Consider the following 16,517-nt stretch of genomic DNA (forward strand, 5'->3'; position numbering starts at 1 on the left):
TGTGGCCCAGTGGTTGGAGAGTCGGCCCTCAGACTGAAGGGTTCCCGGGTCAATTCCGGTCAAGGGCACATGCTTTGGTTGCAGGTTCAATCCCCGACCCCAGTTGGGGTGCATGCGGGAGGCAACAATCGATGTGTCTCTCTCACATTAACGTTTCTGTTTCTCTCTCCCTCCCTCTCTCTCTAAAAAATCAATGGGAAAAAACTATCCTCAGGCGAGGATTAATTTATATACATACACAGACGCCCCTGGCCCTTTGTAACCCACGAGACCCCGTAGACGCACAGCGAGCACTCACTTGTCCTCCGCGGCCCTGGGAGAGGGGACCTTGGGCAGCAGCTTCCGGCGCTGCTGCGCTTCCTCCAGGAGCTGCTGGTCCTTGGGGAAGATGCCCTCCATCAGGTCCATGGTGGTCCTGACCTTCACGCTGGGGTCCAGGATGTCCGCCAGGGACCTGTCCTTGCACACGATCTCCCGTGCCAGCTCCTCCGACTTCAGGTCCTCGGCGGTCCTCTCCCTGGCCTTCCCGTAGCTGAGCGCAGGGGGGGAGGCCCGGCCGTCGGGGGCGGCGGGGGGCTGGGCCCGGGGCTGGGGCTCGGTGCCCGGGCGGCTGTACAGGCAGAAGCGGGAGTAGGACTGCTCCGACGTGCTCAGCGTCTTGATCTGGTCTCTCTCCAGCCCGCTGGGCAGCGCGGGCGGCTCGGCAGCACGGGCCAGGCCCTGGCGGCTCTCCCTCTCGGGCTGGCTCTCCGAGTGCACGATCTTGATGGGCACCATCTTCACCGTGGTGTTGTCGATCACCCGCTCGATTCTGCCAACAGAAGAGCCGGGCGATGAAAGGCAAGGCGCGCCCGGGCCGGCTGGTGCCACTCGGCGCCTGCATGCCGCCACCCAGCACTTGAAGCCACCCTTTGCGCGGCTGGCATACCAGGGAGCCGAGGGCCTGGCACAAACGGGAGCACTGCTCCCCTGTTATCTGGACTGAGTCACTAAGCACACACTTTGCTTTTGTTTTGTTTTTGAATCCTCACCCGAGGATATTTTTCCATTGGTTTTTAGAGAGAGCGGAAGAGAGAGGAAAAGACAGAAACATCGATGTGAGAGACACACATCCATTGGTTGCCTCCTGCATGAGCTCCGACCAGGGCCTGGGCCGGGGAGAAGCCTGCAACTAAGGTACCTGCCCTTGACTGGAATCGAACCCGGGACCCTTCAGTCCACAGGCCGATGCTCTATCCACTGAGCCAAACCGGCTAGGGCCACACTTTTCCTTTTAAAAAACAGTTTCTTGGTACAAGAAGCTGGACAGCACCTGGAATCCCTACAGGAAAGACAGAAAATGGAAAGAAACAGCCTGGACAACAGAACGGGGCTGCGTCCAGGCCGCCCGAATGCCGGCCGGTGCCCTGGGCTGCGCCTCACAGGACCGCGCCCCGGGGGACCCTGCGGGAGGGGCCACCAGGGCCAACGTGCCCCAAGTCTTTTCACAGGACCTATCGGAGACAGAGCGCCGCCGCCTGGCGCCCAGGAAGGAAGGGAAAATCCCGCCCAAGCCACAACCTCGGGCCGGCTCTCCGAGTGCACGATCTTGATGGGCACCATCTTCAACTAACTCGGCGGCTTAACGTCAGATCTGCAACGTGAGCCTAACAGAGCTGACTCTATGGCAGCCGTGGGCAAACTACGGCCCGCGGGCCGGATCCGGCCCGTCTGAAATGAATAAAACTAAAAAAAAAAAAGACCCTAACCTTTTATGTAATGATGTTTACTTTGAATTTATATTAGTTCACACAAACACTCCATCCATGCTTTTGTTCCGGCCCTCCGGTCCAGTTTAAGAACCCATTGTGGCCCTCGAGTCAAAAAGTTTGCCCACCCCTGCTCTATGGAGTACGGGGTGCTGCGCGCCCCGCATCACCTGCTGTCGCACCCTGTCCCTGGGGCTGGCAGCACAGGAGGGATCTCTCCCACTCATGAGGGTGTGGTGTGCAGGCTGACAAGAAACAGCTGTGCATTTCCTTCCCGTGTAGTGGAAACCAGGAGGAGCAGATGTGTTTAATCTAGGGGTTCGCAGATGGTCCCCATAATGCTGCCTTCGTGAGTAGATTTTAAAAGGCTAGCTGTGCTGCCCTGGCTGGCGTGGCTCAGTGGTTGAGCGTCGACCTATGAACCAGGAGGTCACGGTTCGATTCCCGGTCAGGGCACATGCCCTGGTTAGAGCACCAGCCCATGCACCAAGGGTTTTGTGTTCGATTCCCGGTCAAGGGCATGTACCTGGGTTGCAGGTTTTATTTCCAGCCGGGCCAGGACACATGCTCCCAGAAGGCAACCAATCCATGTGTCTCTTTCACATTGATGTTTCTCTCCCTTTCTCCTCCTCCCTCCCTCCCCTTCACTCACTCTAAAAATCAATGGAAAAAATATTCACAAAAAATAAAACAAAACAAAAAGATCTAGACAAAAAGGGGTATGGACATAGTGGACATTACGAAAAACACTAATTTCAACCAAAGGTCTCATGTCAGGGTGACACTGGGTTATGATCACAATCAGAAAGCGCTAGAAATAAACACAGCCCTTGTCCCTAGGTGCCTGCGGCTATCGCACATATAAGGTTTGGGGCTTGGATGAAGGGGCTGAGGGTGTTCTACTCCCTCCTTCACAGCAGCTCCCCAACAAGTTAGAAATCCAGGGACCTCAGGAGCTCTGGGCCCCTCCGTGCTATTTCCAGACCAAGGGAAAGTCCGACTTCTGGGGCAGAGCAAGGCACTGGTCATACACCGCACAGAGAGGGCGCGCACTGGGCAGGGAGAGCAAGCACTGGGCAGGGAGGGCAGGCATTGGGTAGGGAGGGCGCGCACCGGGCAGGGAGGGTGCACGGAAAACCTCCCACAGGCGGAAGGGAGCCTGTGAAAGGGGAAGAATACAGAGGCCACCTTCCCAGGGCCCTACCTTGTTGAGCTGTCGTCCTGGATGAGCAGGGGGGGCTTGTCCGTCAGCTTCTGGGGGGCGAACTGAGGAGAAGGGGAGCGCGAGGTCTCCATGGCGGATGTCTGCAGGGGCCGGAACTTGGAAGACAGCAGGGCTTCTCGCTTCGGACAGGCTGGGTGCTCATCTACACGCTGCCTGTCCTGCTCCCCGGGGGCCTTGGGGCCGTCTGCGGGCTGGGCACCGCTGGGCTTCTCCGCCAAGGCACAGGGGCTGCGTGCGGGAGATGGCGGCGGGGGAAGGGGCCTGCTGGGCACAGCCAGGTGATTGCCCGCAGGGGTGCCCGTGGGGGTGGCACTGGCTGGTCCCCTGAAAGGCCTGGGCTCCCGCTTGGGCGGTGGCGGCCTCTGCGGGGCAGGTCTCTTGGCGAGCGCGGCACTCACAGGCCGAGGGTCCTGCCCCCCGGCGTGCGGGGCCGAGAGGCCGCTCTGCACCTGTGACCCTGGGCCTGGCGGCGACAGTGGGACGGTGGGTGCGTGGTCCTCGGAGTATCTGTAATCACGGGGAAGGGTCCCCGCCCTGCCGCGGCCCTCCTGGGGCACCTCTGGGGCTTCCGGGGCGCGGGATGGCTCAGACCCCTGGGCCGGGTGCTGCAGGCCCTGATGTGCTCCTGGACCGTCTTCCAGACACTGGGCATCTGCTTGTCTAGAGGAAGAATGAATTACAATGAGCAGCCATCCTAGCTGGTTTGGCTCAGTGGACAGAGCGTTGGCCTGCACACTGAAGGGTCCTGGGCTCAATCCCCAGTGTGGGGTGTGCAGGAGGCAGCTGATCAATGGTTCTCTCTCATCACTGATGTTTCTGTCTCTCTCTCCCTCTCCCTTCCTTTAATAAAATATATTTTAAAAATAAATTAAATAATTTGTTAAAAAATAAAATGCCATACCATTAATAATTTATAAAAAAAATAAAAATAGCAACCGATTCCAATGAACACCTTCTTCCCAAACAGGGCTAGACCCAGAGCTTGCGAATCTCCTCGAATCGCTGTAAGGAATTAAACCCGTAGGCATTTTCCCACGCCCATGCCCATCGTGATTCCTAATGCCAGGTCTTGAGTCCAAGCACACGCTGGGCACCGTGAGGCCATAGATGGGCACATCCCACCACAGGGCGGGAGGTATGGAAAACACACGCACACACGTGACATATAGGCTCACGTGCAAGCCCACACAAGCTGCATTTGGGAGCAAAAATCAAAATTTACACAAACGCTTTTAGAAAACAATGTGAAAATTCTCATACACAGGTCTATTCAGAAATATTTATTTCATGCTGCAACAATATTTTTATGTGGCTTATTTCATCCAGGAAATCGCCACATACAAAGAGATAGAACTTTCTAAGACGGGTCGCAAATGAACTGATTAATAAAGCCTTTCAAATCAGTGGCGTAGTATTAAAAATGAAAAGAAAGACAGCCTAAGTGCCCATCAGCAGATGAGTGGATTAGAAAACTGTGGTACATATACACAATGGAATACTATGCTGCGGTAAAAAAAAAAGGAACTCTTGCCTTTTGCAACAGCATGGATGGAACTGGAGAGCATTATGCTAAGTGAAATAAGCCAGTCAGAGAAAGATAAATACCACATGATCTCACTCATTTGTGGATTATAGAGAACAACATAGACTGATGAAAAGGGACAGACTCAAAGGCTGAGAAACAGCAATCAGGCTATCAATCCCCAGAAGGAAAGTAGGGGAGGGCGGGGGTAAGGGGAAGAGATCAACCGAAGGACTTGTATACATGTATATAAGCCATACCAATGGACATGGACAACAGGGGGATGGTAGCATGAGTGTGTGTGGGGGGGAGGTTGGGGGTTAATGGGGGGGATGAGGACACATTTGTAATACCTTAACTAATAATAAAAAATTAAAAAAAAAAGACTTGCGTTTGAAAGCTGCAACCATTCGCTGATCTTTTCAAATTCTTACCCATTTCCATATCCATAATCCATTTCTGTCTTCTCATGATATATACATGTATTTACATGCATATACATACACACATAAACATGCATACATACATACAAAACCACACATACATGCTTCACACACACGTTCATCTGTGCCGCAGCTAAAGCTCAAGGCATTAACAACTATTCCATTTGCAACAAACCAGCCGGCCACACCTTTGCTGACACACTGCCTCTTGCGACCCAACACAGCAATAAAATGAGCCGCGGGCTGACTCTCCCAGGAAGGCAAGGGCTGTCCGTTGAAGTGACCACCTCTGCGCTGTTAAAGGAGACCCTGACCAGGGCAGCAAACCGGGAACCAGTGAGTGGAGACCGGTGCCCATCAGACCTGCAACTTATTAACCAGCAGCGGGAGAGGACACGTTTCCCTGACGACCAGCGCCCCTTGTGGCTGAGGGATGAACTGCACCCCAGGACATGCTACTGGGCCTGGGAATTGCACATGTTCCAGCCCTGTCTTGGGTGCTAAGTGGCAAGTGTCCTGTCCATGTCCCTCTTGCTATGTCCTCAGGAGAAAGGTCCCTCCAGGTTCAGTGGATACTTCAGAGCCAGCCGGGGCCGCAGTCCCCACCCTGCACTACGGCAAGTCCAAGGGCAGGACCCTGCTCCCAGCCAGAAACTGGAATTCCTCGCATCTGACAGAGGACAGGTTCGTCCTCCGCTCCCAGGAGGCTGCGGGCACCGCCTCCGCTTAGAAACAAGCTGAGAAAACAGCTTAGTGTAAGACCTTAGTATTAACCTGGTGTGGGAAGTCAGATTTTTTAAAAATGGGTAGTAGGTACGCACCAAGACAAACTGGAAGTTATCAAAACAACCTGAACATGGCAATGAGTGTTTTAGTAAACAACGCACAGCCAAGCCGCTGTGTGGACAAAATTCAGAATGGCAGTGGTACTGTCCACGCGACAACGCCGACTGAGGGGCAGCTCTGGCTCTGATGGCCAGCGCGGAGGGAAGGCCCTGCGACCCCCACGTCCCCCTTCACTTAAGGCTTTGTGCCTGCTCAGACAGTCGGGCGCTGGTTGACAGGGAAATGTGTCCTAACTCAAGATGAATCACAAATGCCTGCCCAGCCTTTCATGTCAAAGCCGCAAGGGACCCTGGGAGGTTTTCTTCTGCTAAAACTCTTCCACTCTAGCATCCACTGACCCCTCGGAGCGCCGGCCCCTGCTACTGCATCAGTACCCAGCACCTCCGAGAAATGGGAGAATGAAAGGCGCTGCCATGTACTGCTCAGGCCTCGGTGCCTTGGCTATTTAGGTCCACACTGGATGCGCTTATTCAAAAGCAGCTCTATCTGCAGAGCGCTTTGGACAGGACATGCTGTGAGAGCCACCCGGGCAGGAGAGAACTCGCCTGTGGGAGCCACGCCCCTGGGAAATACTAGTAAATAATGACTCAGCCCAGCGTGGGCCCCTCCCTCTTCCTGATGGGCCTCATGGGCACCCAGGGCAGTGCTGCTGCGGCCACTCCTCCTGCTGGGAGAGCAGTGCCGCCTGCACCCCAGCGCTCACCCTTAGGACAGTGGTTCTCAACCTGCTGGCCCTTTAAATACAGTTCCTCATGTTGTGACCCAACCATAAAATTATTTTCGTTGCTACTTCCTAACTGTCATGTTGCTACTGTTATGAATCGTAATGAAAATATCTGATCTGCAGGATGGTTTTAGGCGACCCCTGTGAAAGGGTCATTCGACCGCCAACGGGGTCGCGACCCACAGGTTGAGAACCGCTGCCTTAGGAACATCCACAGGAACGCAGCACCTCCTGGGCCAGCTCTGTCCCCCACCCTCCTACTTCCCCCCGAAACCTGCAACGCAAAGCCATAAACCCACGCATTGGTTTTTATTGCCCTCGTTGATAAGAATGCAGGAAATCAAGGTCACAAAACAAAAAACAAAAAAAATGGGAATTTGGGGTTCTTCTGGGGTCATATTCCAAGCTGTGTTTCCAATAGCTTCCAAATGACTACTGTGTGGGTAAAGTGTGTGTTTATGTATGTCTGTATCATGTATATTACACATGTGTTTATTTTGCATGTGTATAGACCTGTGTCTCTGTACGTGTGTGTGTGTGTGTATATATATATATGTATATATATATATATATATATACACACACACACACACACACATGCATGCACCCCTATGTTCACTGCAGAGTTATTTACAATAGCCATGATATGGAATCAGCCCAAGTGCCCATCAGTAGATGAGTGGATAAAAAAGCTGTGGTTCACCCCAATAAATAATAATTTTTTTAAAAAGCTGTGATACATTTACACAATGGAATACTATTCAGCCATAAAAAAAAAAGAAAGGAAATTTTACCTTTTGGGGCAGCGTGGATGGACCTAGAGGGTATTGTGCTAAGTGAGATAAGCCAGTCTGAGAAAGATGAGTACCATATGATATCACTTATGTGTGGAATCTAATGAACAAAATAAACTAACACACAAAACAGAAACAGATTCATAGATACAGAGAACAGACTGACAGCTGTTAGAGGGGAGGGGTGTTGGGGGTCAGGGTGAAAATGGTGAAAGGATTAAGAAAAAACCCCACACACCTCATAGACACAGACAACAGCATGGGGGTGACCAGAGGGAGGGGGATGGGGAGGTAGAAGAAGGTAAAGGGGGGATAAATGGCGATGAAGGAGACTTGACTTTGGGTGGTGAACACACAATAGAGCGTACAGATGATGGATCATAGAACTGTGCACCTGAAACCTATGTCATTTCATTACCCAATGTCACCCCAATAAATTCAATTAAAAAGTTAATATATTTCCAAGGATAAAATCACTGGTGATGGCAAGATTGAGAGCCAGCAAAAGCAGACAGATAAGAGGACTCCTGCACACGCTCCTGGGTGCACCCCGCACGGAGTCTGGCCACACAAAGGAAGTGAAAAAGGAGCTGCACCCAGCGTCCCAGGAATGGCATTCAGGTTGAGCTGGTTGTTCATTCTCATGGGGAACATGCTAATGACACGTTACCAAGGAGCGACCTGCCTGGGCAGCTCGGGGAGGGGGGAGGGCAGCGGGCTCTATGCAAGGCTTTCAGAGACCTGTACCCCCAGGAACCTGCACGCCGGAGACCAGCACTCCAGAGACCAACACCTTCTGCTGAGCCAGCATCATAGTCATGTCCATGCACTTATGTTCTGGGGTGAATGTGCATTCCTCAAATTCATATGTTAAATCCTACCGCCCCCCAACGTGATGGTATCAGGAGTGAGGTCTTTGGGAGGTGGTTGGGTCACGAGGGTGGAGCTCTCATGAATGGGATTCGGGCTCTTATAAAAGAGACCCCACAGCCCTGGCCAGTTTTCTCAATGCTCAGAGCGCCAGCCCATGGATAGAAGGGTCTCGGGTTCAATTCCCCGTCAAGGACATGGACCTGGGTTGCAGGCTCGATCCCCGGCCACACTTGGGGCACGTGCGGGAGGCAGCCAATCGATGTGTCTTTCTCAAGTCGATGTTTCTCTCTCCCCTTCCTCTCTCCCTTCCATTATGTCTAAAAATCAACGGAAAAAATATCCTCCAATAAGGATTGAAATAAAAAAAATAGGCCCCCACAGAGTTCGCTCCCTCTCTGTTCCCCACCATGTGAGGACATGGCAACAAGTTGGCCCTCTGCTATCCAGGAAACGGGTCCTTGACCGTGGACTGCCAAACTCCACAAGTGAGAGATACATGTCTGCTGTTGAAGCGCCTAACCTATGCCATTAGCTATACAGTGTTTTTCCTAATAACAGGATAAGTGCCTTCGAGGGAGCTTATCTGTGCCTGGTGTGACTTTGCAGGGTCCATGGTACCCAACAACACAAACAGGCCCGTATCCAGTGAGAGAATAAACTGACGTCACCCGAGACTGGCCACTGAGAATGTATTTCTTCTGATTTCGTGCTAATTGAACTCAGGGGCCACCGAATAAAGGCCCTTCGAAGGTCCGTGGGTTGGACCTGAAGGTCTGGCGGTGACTGGTCTAACAGCCCATCTCTACTCCCACGTCCCTTCCTCCAATTTAGCACCACACCGTCATGACTGCAGAACCAGACCGACCACAGATTCAATTAGCTTTATCTGTCCATTAAGGGCAATTAGAAGTAACTCAATTTTTCCATAAAACAATGGCCATCTAACAATATTAAGTGGTTTGCCCCGCTGGTGTAGCTCAGTGGTTGAGCACCAACCTATGAACCAAGAGATTGGGGTCCCCAGCCCCAGTTGGGGCGTGTGTGGGAGGCAATTAATTAATGTGTCTCTCTTATACGATGCTCCTCTCTCTGTGTCTCCCCCTCTCCCTTCCCCTCTGTCGAAAAATCAATGGAAAAATATCCTAAGGCGAGGATTAACAACAACGAAAAGAACCATACTTGGAAATGGATTATTTACCCAATAGGCTTCAGATATTTATTGTACATGAAAATGTACTTTATATACTTTCTACTATATAAAATGTCTATGACACACATATCTGTGTGATGTGTGTGTGTACACAATTGCATATGCATACATATGCATGCATGTGTGTGTAGAAATGTTAACTATCTTATGCGATTTTCTAGTTATTCCATCTTTAATGACCTCCAAGCATGGTGAAGGGCCCACTGGCTAGATTTTTACAAACAAAATCATTAGGTAAGAAGTGTCGTGTAAGTGATACCGGAGAGAACATGCGGCTAGCGGCTGACTGCATGAGATGTCAGCCCAGAGCTCCGTGGCAGGGTTACTGTCAAGGGCACGGCCGCTGCCTCCCTACACGCTGCAGGCAGAAAAGGAGCTTGCTGACAGGAGCTCGTGTTCTTTGTAAATGGATCTCAGGGACATTATGTGTGTCTCACATATGTTTATGTCTTTGTTCACCTGAATGCTGACAGCAAATAAATCAAACAGCACAGCCCACGGGCCTGATGTGTGATTTCTAAGGGGAATTCGAGCCCTGGCTTCTCTCCCCGGGAATCAAAAATTCTTACCTCTGGCCCGGCTGGTGTGGCTCAGTGGTTGAGTGTCGACTATGAACCAGGAGGTTCCGGTTCTATTCCCGGTCAGGGCACATGCCCAGGCTACGGGCTCAATCCCTAGTGGGGAGTGCGCAGGAGGCAGCCGATCCATGAATCTCTCTCATCATTGATGTTTCTGTCTCTCTCTCCCTCTGCCTTCCTCTCTGAAATCAATAAAAATGTATTTAAAAAAAGAAAAACAAAGAAGCGGAGGGCTTGGGACCCGAGTCCCCTCTTTCAGCCGGGCGAGGGGTCTGTGCCGCAGCCCCCGGGGTTCCTTCTCCCGCGTTGTTGGAGCGCAGGCTCAGGCTCGGCATCTCTGCGTTCAGGCCACGCGCCTGCAGCACCTGCCGGCACCGCAGGAAGCAGACGAACCATCTGCAGGGCCCGCGGGGCGCTCCGTCACCGGCCACCAGAACCCACTCACCGAGGCCAGTCTACTTGGGGGAAGTGAACCCGGGACCCGGGCTGGGAGGCCGGAGACACGTGTGAAAAGGCTGTGTGAAGGCTGAGGAACTGACACAAAGGATCCTGCAAATATTTCTTAAAAGTGGAAAACTGAATAACTGTAGCCTCTGTGCAGACACCCAGGGAGGGCAACAAGCCTCCCAGAAATGACCCGACTACCCACCGCTGCAGGGAAGTCAGCTGCAAAACGCAAGCATCCATGGCCAGTGGCCGGGAAGGACGGGCCAACCAGTGGACACAACTGGCCAGCTTGGCTCCTACTGCCCCCCCCCCCCGGCATCTTCTTCTACTGTAATGCACAGAAGAGGTAGAGACGTAAACATGGTGAGAGACAAGCAAATGCATTCTAGAGGCCACATTCGGTATCGGCTTTTCCCAAATTCAGAGCTGGGCCCCGGGGAGCAGGTGGTCCGCGGCGCACAAGCGCAGTTAGCGCATCGGCCGGGGCCCTCCGTCACTCCGGCTGGGCAGCAGGGCCCTATGCAGCCTCATGGCTGACACCAACACGTATGCTTATGACTCTCTTTAAGTGTTGCTGCTGCCTGTGTGTTGTTCATGCTTCTGTGAAGGAGAACAGGCCTGCAGATGTTTTTCCTTAAGGTGTCTGTGTGTGTGTATGTGAGAGAGAGGGAAGGAGGAGGGGAGAGAGAGAGAGAGAGGTAAGAGAGAAAGTGTATACATGGGAGATACCTATTAAACTATCAGCAATAAAAGTATATTTTTTAAAAAGAGAGAAAGTGTAAAATTGTTCCGCTGTGCATGACAAAAGCGTAGAGCTGGCCCTCTCCCTACCATCCATGAAACACTGCTCTACAACATAAACGTAAAGAAATTAGAACATGCCCTCAAAGATCCTGCTTTGCAAAGAAAAGAAATATGCCGACCTTTCGGGAAATCTGTACCAAACCTTCTATTATTTTGTGTGTCATGTGAAAACCTTACTTCTCACCCACGCATCCTGTCACTCTGCCGACAGAGTGTGAGGCAGCAGGCTGCTCAGTTACAGATGCCGCCGGGTGGGTTTCTGGACCCGTCTTCCAGCTCCTTCTCCCCCCCCCGCCCCCACCTCCCCCTGCACGGCCAGTGCGCGTGCATCCCACAGCCCTCTACCGCGCAGGCCGGCGCATGCAGCCGCAGTGTGCCCGCGTGTGCACACAGGTCTACACCGCAATTTCCCCGCACACACACACAAGCACCTGGGAGCAGCGCAAAGACATTTCCATCATTTAGAAACATGGCCAAAATTGGTAATGATCTGTTTCTTTTATCAGGTTACAGCAGGCAACACACACACACACACACACACACACACACACACACACACACAACCACCCCCAAGTCAGTAAAGCCTGCAAAGAAATACACGCCTCTCAAGTGTCACCAGCACACCAAGGAGGGCAAAACCCGGGGGCTGGAGAAGGCTCGGCTCCCGGAGCCCCTTTTCCCCACGCACATTTCTCACGCACTGAGCAGGCTGCGTGTGAGTTTACCCACAGAGCGTTTTTTTTAGGACTAAACATGCACACCTGATTTCATCACCTTTTTTTTTTTTTTTCATTTGGATGCGGCTGACTCACCATTTCCTTTCCGTGTCCCCATTCACTGCCTGGGTCATCCAAACGCTTATTTCTCACGGCGATGGCAAAGGAAAGGCAAAAAGCAAGGAAGACCGGGTCCTCACGCCCGGCTGCGGGTGACCCTCCGCAGGGAAGGCGGGGCCCCGGTCACGCTCGATGGCAGCCCGAGCACCGCCCGCCAGCGGCAGAGCTGCCCAACGCCGCCCGGATCCCCAGGCCCCCGCGGCCCCGGCGCGCGCCCGCACACACGCGTGGCGAGCGCGCGCCCCGGAATCTGCGCCCCACGTGCGGGATTTCACATCTCCAGGCGGAACAATGAGCGAGGAGGATGTGGCGGATCCCCGCACTGCACCGCGAGCCGCCAGCCCTCCGACAGCCCGAGAACAAAAGAGGCGCTGGGAGCCCCAGCCCCGCGCCGCACCGCACGGGCGGCAGGGGACGTCCCGGGATGCGCGACTCTTACCGGGCCTCCGCCTGCTGTGCTGCCTTCAGGGACCCGATCAGCCCGGAGCCTGGAAGCCGCCTGTCTGCTCCCCACGGCGGCCTGCCCGCGCCTGCTGCCCCGTGACGGGCAAGTCCACGCAGGCTCCTCGCCTCGCACCTCCGTGACTCAGGCGCCCTTGCACTTCAGTTACTACGCTGGCAACTCCTGACCCCAGGGGGGCGTTCCCACGGCTCCTAGCTTCAACCCCAAAGCTTGGGTGGCGTCCTTTTTATAATTTAGAAGAGGGAACTAGAGAAAAGCTGACTGCATGAATTTTATTGTATTTTCTATCTTTATTGTTGAAAGGATTACATATGTCCCCTTTCCCCCCATTGACCCCCTCCAGCCCGGCCCGCCCCCCCAGGCCTTCACCACCCTCGTGTCTGTGTCCATGGGCCATGCATATTTGCACACAAGGTCTTTGGTTGACACCCACGCCCCACCTTCTCTCTGAGATTCGCACTCTGTTCCATGCTTCTGTGTCTCTGGATCTGTTTTGCTCATAAGTTTATGTTGTTCATTAGATTCCACATATGAGTGAGATCATGTGATACTTGTCTTTCTCTGACGAACTTATTTCACTTAGCATGCTACTCTCCAGGTCCCTCCATGACTGCATGAATTTTACATGCTTTCTCTATGAACGAAGCTACATAATCACATAATGTGTGAGATACCCGGTTCAACTCCACAACCCTAATCAAGTCTGCTGGAACCATGAAGTTTAAAACATTCAAAAGTGGATTTCGGCGGGGGGGAGGGGGGGTTGGTAAGAGATCAACCAAAGGACTTGTATGCATGCATATAAGCATAACCAATGGACACAGACAGTAGGGGGCGGGGACATGTGCTGGGGGGGGGGGGGGAAGCAGCCGGGGAGAGGTCAATGGGGGAAAAAGGAGACATATGTAATACTTTCAGCAATAAAGAATTTAAATCTTTTTTAAAAAGTGGATTCACAGCTATGTGTTTTCCCCGGGTTATTACACACTCTTTAGGAATGGAATTCACACAACAACTAGCCAAATGCTTCCCGGAGTTTCACTGTGGCCCAGGCATTGAGGGAAGTAGACAAAGAAGTGGCAGGCTGACCGGGCTAGCCCATCTGTCACCTCACAATGATCTGTATTGAAAGTCCCCTCTCCCCCTCCCTCCCTTCTCCCTCCCTCCCTCCCCTCCCCTCCCCGTGCAGCTGAGACCCCAGAGTCTCGCCCCTCCCCCAGGAAGTGCCCCTCCCCCAGTCCCTAACAGCCCCTTCCCATGGAGAGCCCCCACCCTTCCTGGGTCCTGCCCTTAACCCTCAGGGTGGACTTTCTCTTTTCAACCTGCTGTCAACCTCTTCTAAGCTCACAGCCATTACTTCTGACTCCCTCACATAACCAAGTAAGATGGCTACTTTGTGGTCCCTCCCGTATGCCTGCTATTTCAGTAGGAGTGACTGTTTCATGGCTTTCTCAATCCCACTTGATCTTCAGCGGTGTGCAGATGCATTAATATCATACCCATTAAACATTTAAATAAGTCTGCAAGGAAGGTTGCTATGGACATCCCACCAACCAGGGACATGAGTTATGTATTAGCAAGCTTAGGCCTGATACAATGATTTCAACCTGTGTCCTTGATGCCAAGCCCACATTCTTTCTGCCGCCCTCACTCCTTCCCTCCCTTCCTCCCTTCTATCCTTCCTTCCCGTCAGTATGTCCTCACTTTTTGGCACAAGACACCCCACGCTCCTGCCCTAAGACTCAGCCATTCCATGCCTGGCCGGCGTGGTTCAGTGGTTGAGCATCCACCTATGAACCAGGAGGCCATGATCAAGGGCACAGGCCGGGGTTGCAGGCTCGACCCCCCAGTAGGGGGCGTGCAGGAGGCAGCCAATCCATGATTCTCTCTCATCATTGATGTTTCTATCTCTCTCCCCCTCTCCTTTCCTCTCTGAAATCAATAAAAAATATATATTTGAAATAATAATAATAATAATAATAATAATAATAATAAAGACAGCCATTCCTCTAGGGAGCCCTGACTGCTTCCGCTGCAGAAGCATATGAGAATCCCAGCTCTGGGTGCTGGTGGCACTCAAGGAACCCACTGTTAAAGGAGACCCTCACTGAGGCACTGCTAAAGACAATCCACTTTTATGCTCCTTAGATGAGGCATAATCACCAGGGCCTATAAGACGCTCAAACCTTTCCATAGCTTGCGCTTTCAGAGCTTAAGACTTTACATCGGAAATGCTTCTCATAAATCGCATACCAATCTGCCTTTAATTGGCACAGGACATGTGTGCCCATGAACAATTCCACAAACGAGGGAACAGAACAAAATAAACACCCTAGCGCACACACATCCCCACAGAACTCTTCCTCCCAGCCTCTCCAGCAGCCTCGGGGGAGCCTCGAACCTTCCCCAAGTCACTTCACCTGAATTGAGCACCATGCCCGCCCTCGGGTTCTCAGGGGCACCCCACCCGCACCCTCAACTCACAGCATCCCGCGCACTCCTTCACCTTCACGCCCTGAGAAGCACGGCCACTCGGGTGGATGATGCAAGGTCCCTAAGCCAAACAACCAAAGGAGACAAGCAACATCCAGATCACAGGAGAAATGGATTTCGAATTGCAAGAGAATCATGAAAGAAGCCTCTTTGAAAATGTCTGGACAGACTGCCATTCCGGCCTCACAGACCATGCCTGCAGCCCTGAACTAAACCCCAGGGCGGCAAACCTGCTCGGTCAGGTTTCACTGGGCACAGCCTGCTGGATGGACAGGCTGTGGCTGCGTCTGTGCTACTACCGCACCGCCGAGTCCACAGAGCAGGCACAGTGCTCCCCAAAGCCAGAATATGGACCATCCTAGTTTGTCAGCCTCTGAGCTAGAGCTGCGTTTCTCAGACTTGAGTGAGGCATAATTACCCCTTGAGTGATGCACAGTCTCATTTTGAATAAGACAAAATATTTTTTAAAAATAGCCCTGGCCCCTGTGGCTCGGTTGGTTGAGTGGCATCCTGTGCACCAAAAGGTCACCGGTTCGATTCCCAGTCAGGATACATGCCTGGGTTGTGAGTTCGGTCCCGGGTCAGGGTGCTTAGGATGTTTCCCTCTCACAGTGATCTCTCTCTCTCTCTCTCTCTCTCTCTCTCTCTCTCTCTCTCTCAAATCAATCCATCAATAAAATAAAATGTAAAAGAACACAGAGTCCTAAACCCCACAAAAATGGGCTCAGGTTGCATGAACAAACAATAATTCTTATCTTGCCGCTCTCCTGTCATCCCAACAAAGTACAACAAAAACCACCTTCCATTGTCTCGTGCTGCGCATCAGATCTGCAGTTTACTCATCATTCAGACACGTTTCCGTTACCTTAAGCTGATGGGCAACGCCGAGCGCCTGGAATCTCTGCGGCAGAGGCTTTGTGTTCGTCAGGCCAGCCTTTGCCTGAATTTTCACTGCTTTTATCCCACAGTGCGATGCTCCCAGGCACTCCCTCTTGCCAACACTTCAGAAGCTAAACTCTGGCCAAGAAAAGTTGGAAACGGCGCCTCCACATTCCTAGCCTAGAGTTTCACTGAGGCTCGCGCTCTAACAGCACCCACAGTCCTGCAAATTGCCGGGTGTATAGCCCCAAAGCGGAAACTTCTGGAACTAATTTCTTCAGAGTGGTTAGGCCAGGGGTGGGCAAACTTTTTGACTCGAGGGCCACAATGGGTTCTTAAACTGGACCGGAGGGCCGGAACAAAAGCATGGATGGAGTGTTTGTGTGAACTAATATAAATTCAAAGTAAACATCATTACATAAAAAGGTACGGTCTTTTTTTTCAATAGTTTTATTCATTTCAAACGGGCCGGATCCGCCCGCAGGCCGTAGTTTGCCCACGGCTGGGTTAGGCAGTCTGCTCAAAGACACCCGTGACAAATGCAGCCCAGGACCCTCCCCCTTCACTGGACCCTTTCACCACGTCAGAGCCCTGGCAACACACGCAGTGTGTACATCACAGCTGATCCTGAA

The 16,517-nt window shown here is 52.5% G+C and overlaps 1 protein-coding gene across 9 annotated transcripts in view; it reads right to left on the reverse strand.

Moving 5' to 3' along the window:
- The window catches only part of SHROOM2 (shroom family member 2), a 100,970-nt gene that overhangs the window by 7,061 nt on the left and 77,392 nt on the right, over positions 1-16,517 (reverse strand). For 7 of the 9 annotated variants that reach the window (XM_036304295.1, XM_036304289.1, XM_036304291.1 and 4 more), the window contains 2 exons: positions 2,953-3,633; positions 299-811 (listed from right to left, as the gene is read on the reverse strand). In XM_036304295.1, the coding sequence (XP_036160188.1) occupies positions 299-811; positions 2,953-3,633 (1,194 nt within the window). Of the gene's footprint in view, positions 1-298; positions 812-2,952; positions 3,634-12,489; positions 12,646-16,517 lie in introns of those variants that run through there. The other 2 variants (XM_036304297.1, XM_036304296.1) reach the window with 2 other exon arrangements.

Source organism: Myotis myotis, unplaced genomic scaffold (genome assembly GCF_014108235.1).
Source record: "Myotis myotis isolate mMyoMyo1 unplaced genomic scaffold, mMyoMyo1.p scaffold_m19_p_4, whole genome shotgun sequence".
Lineage (NCBI taxonomy): Eukaryota > Metazoa > Chordata > Mammalia > Chiroptera > Vespertilionidae > Myotis > Myotis myotis.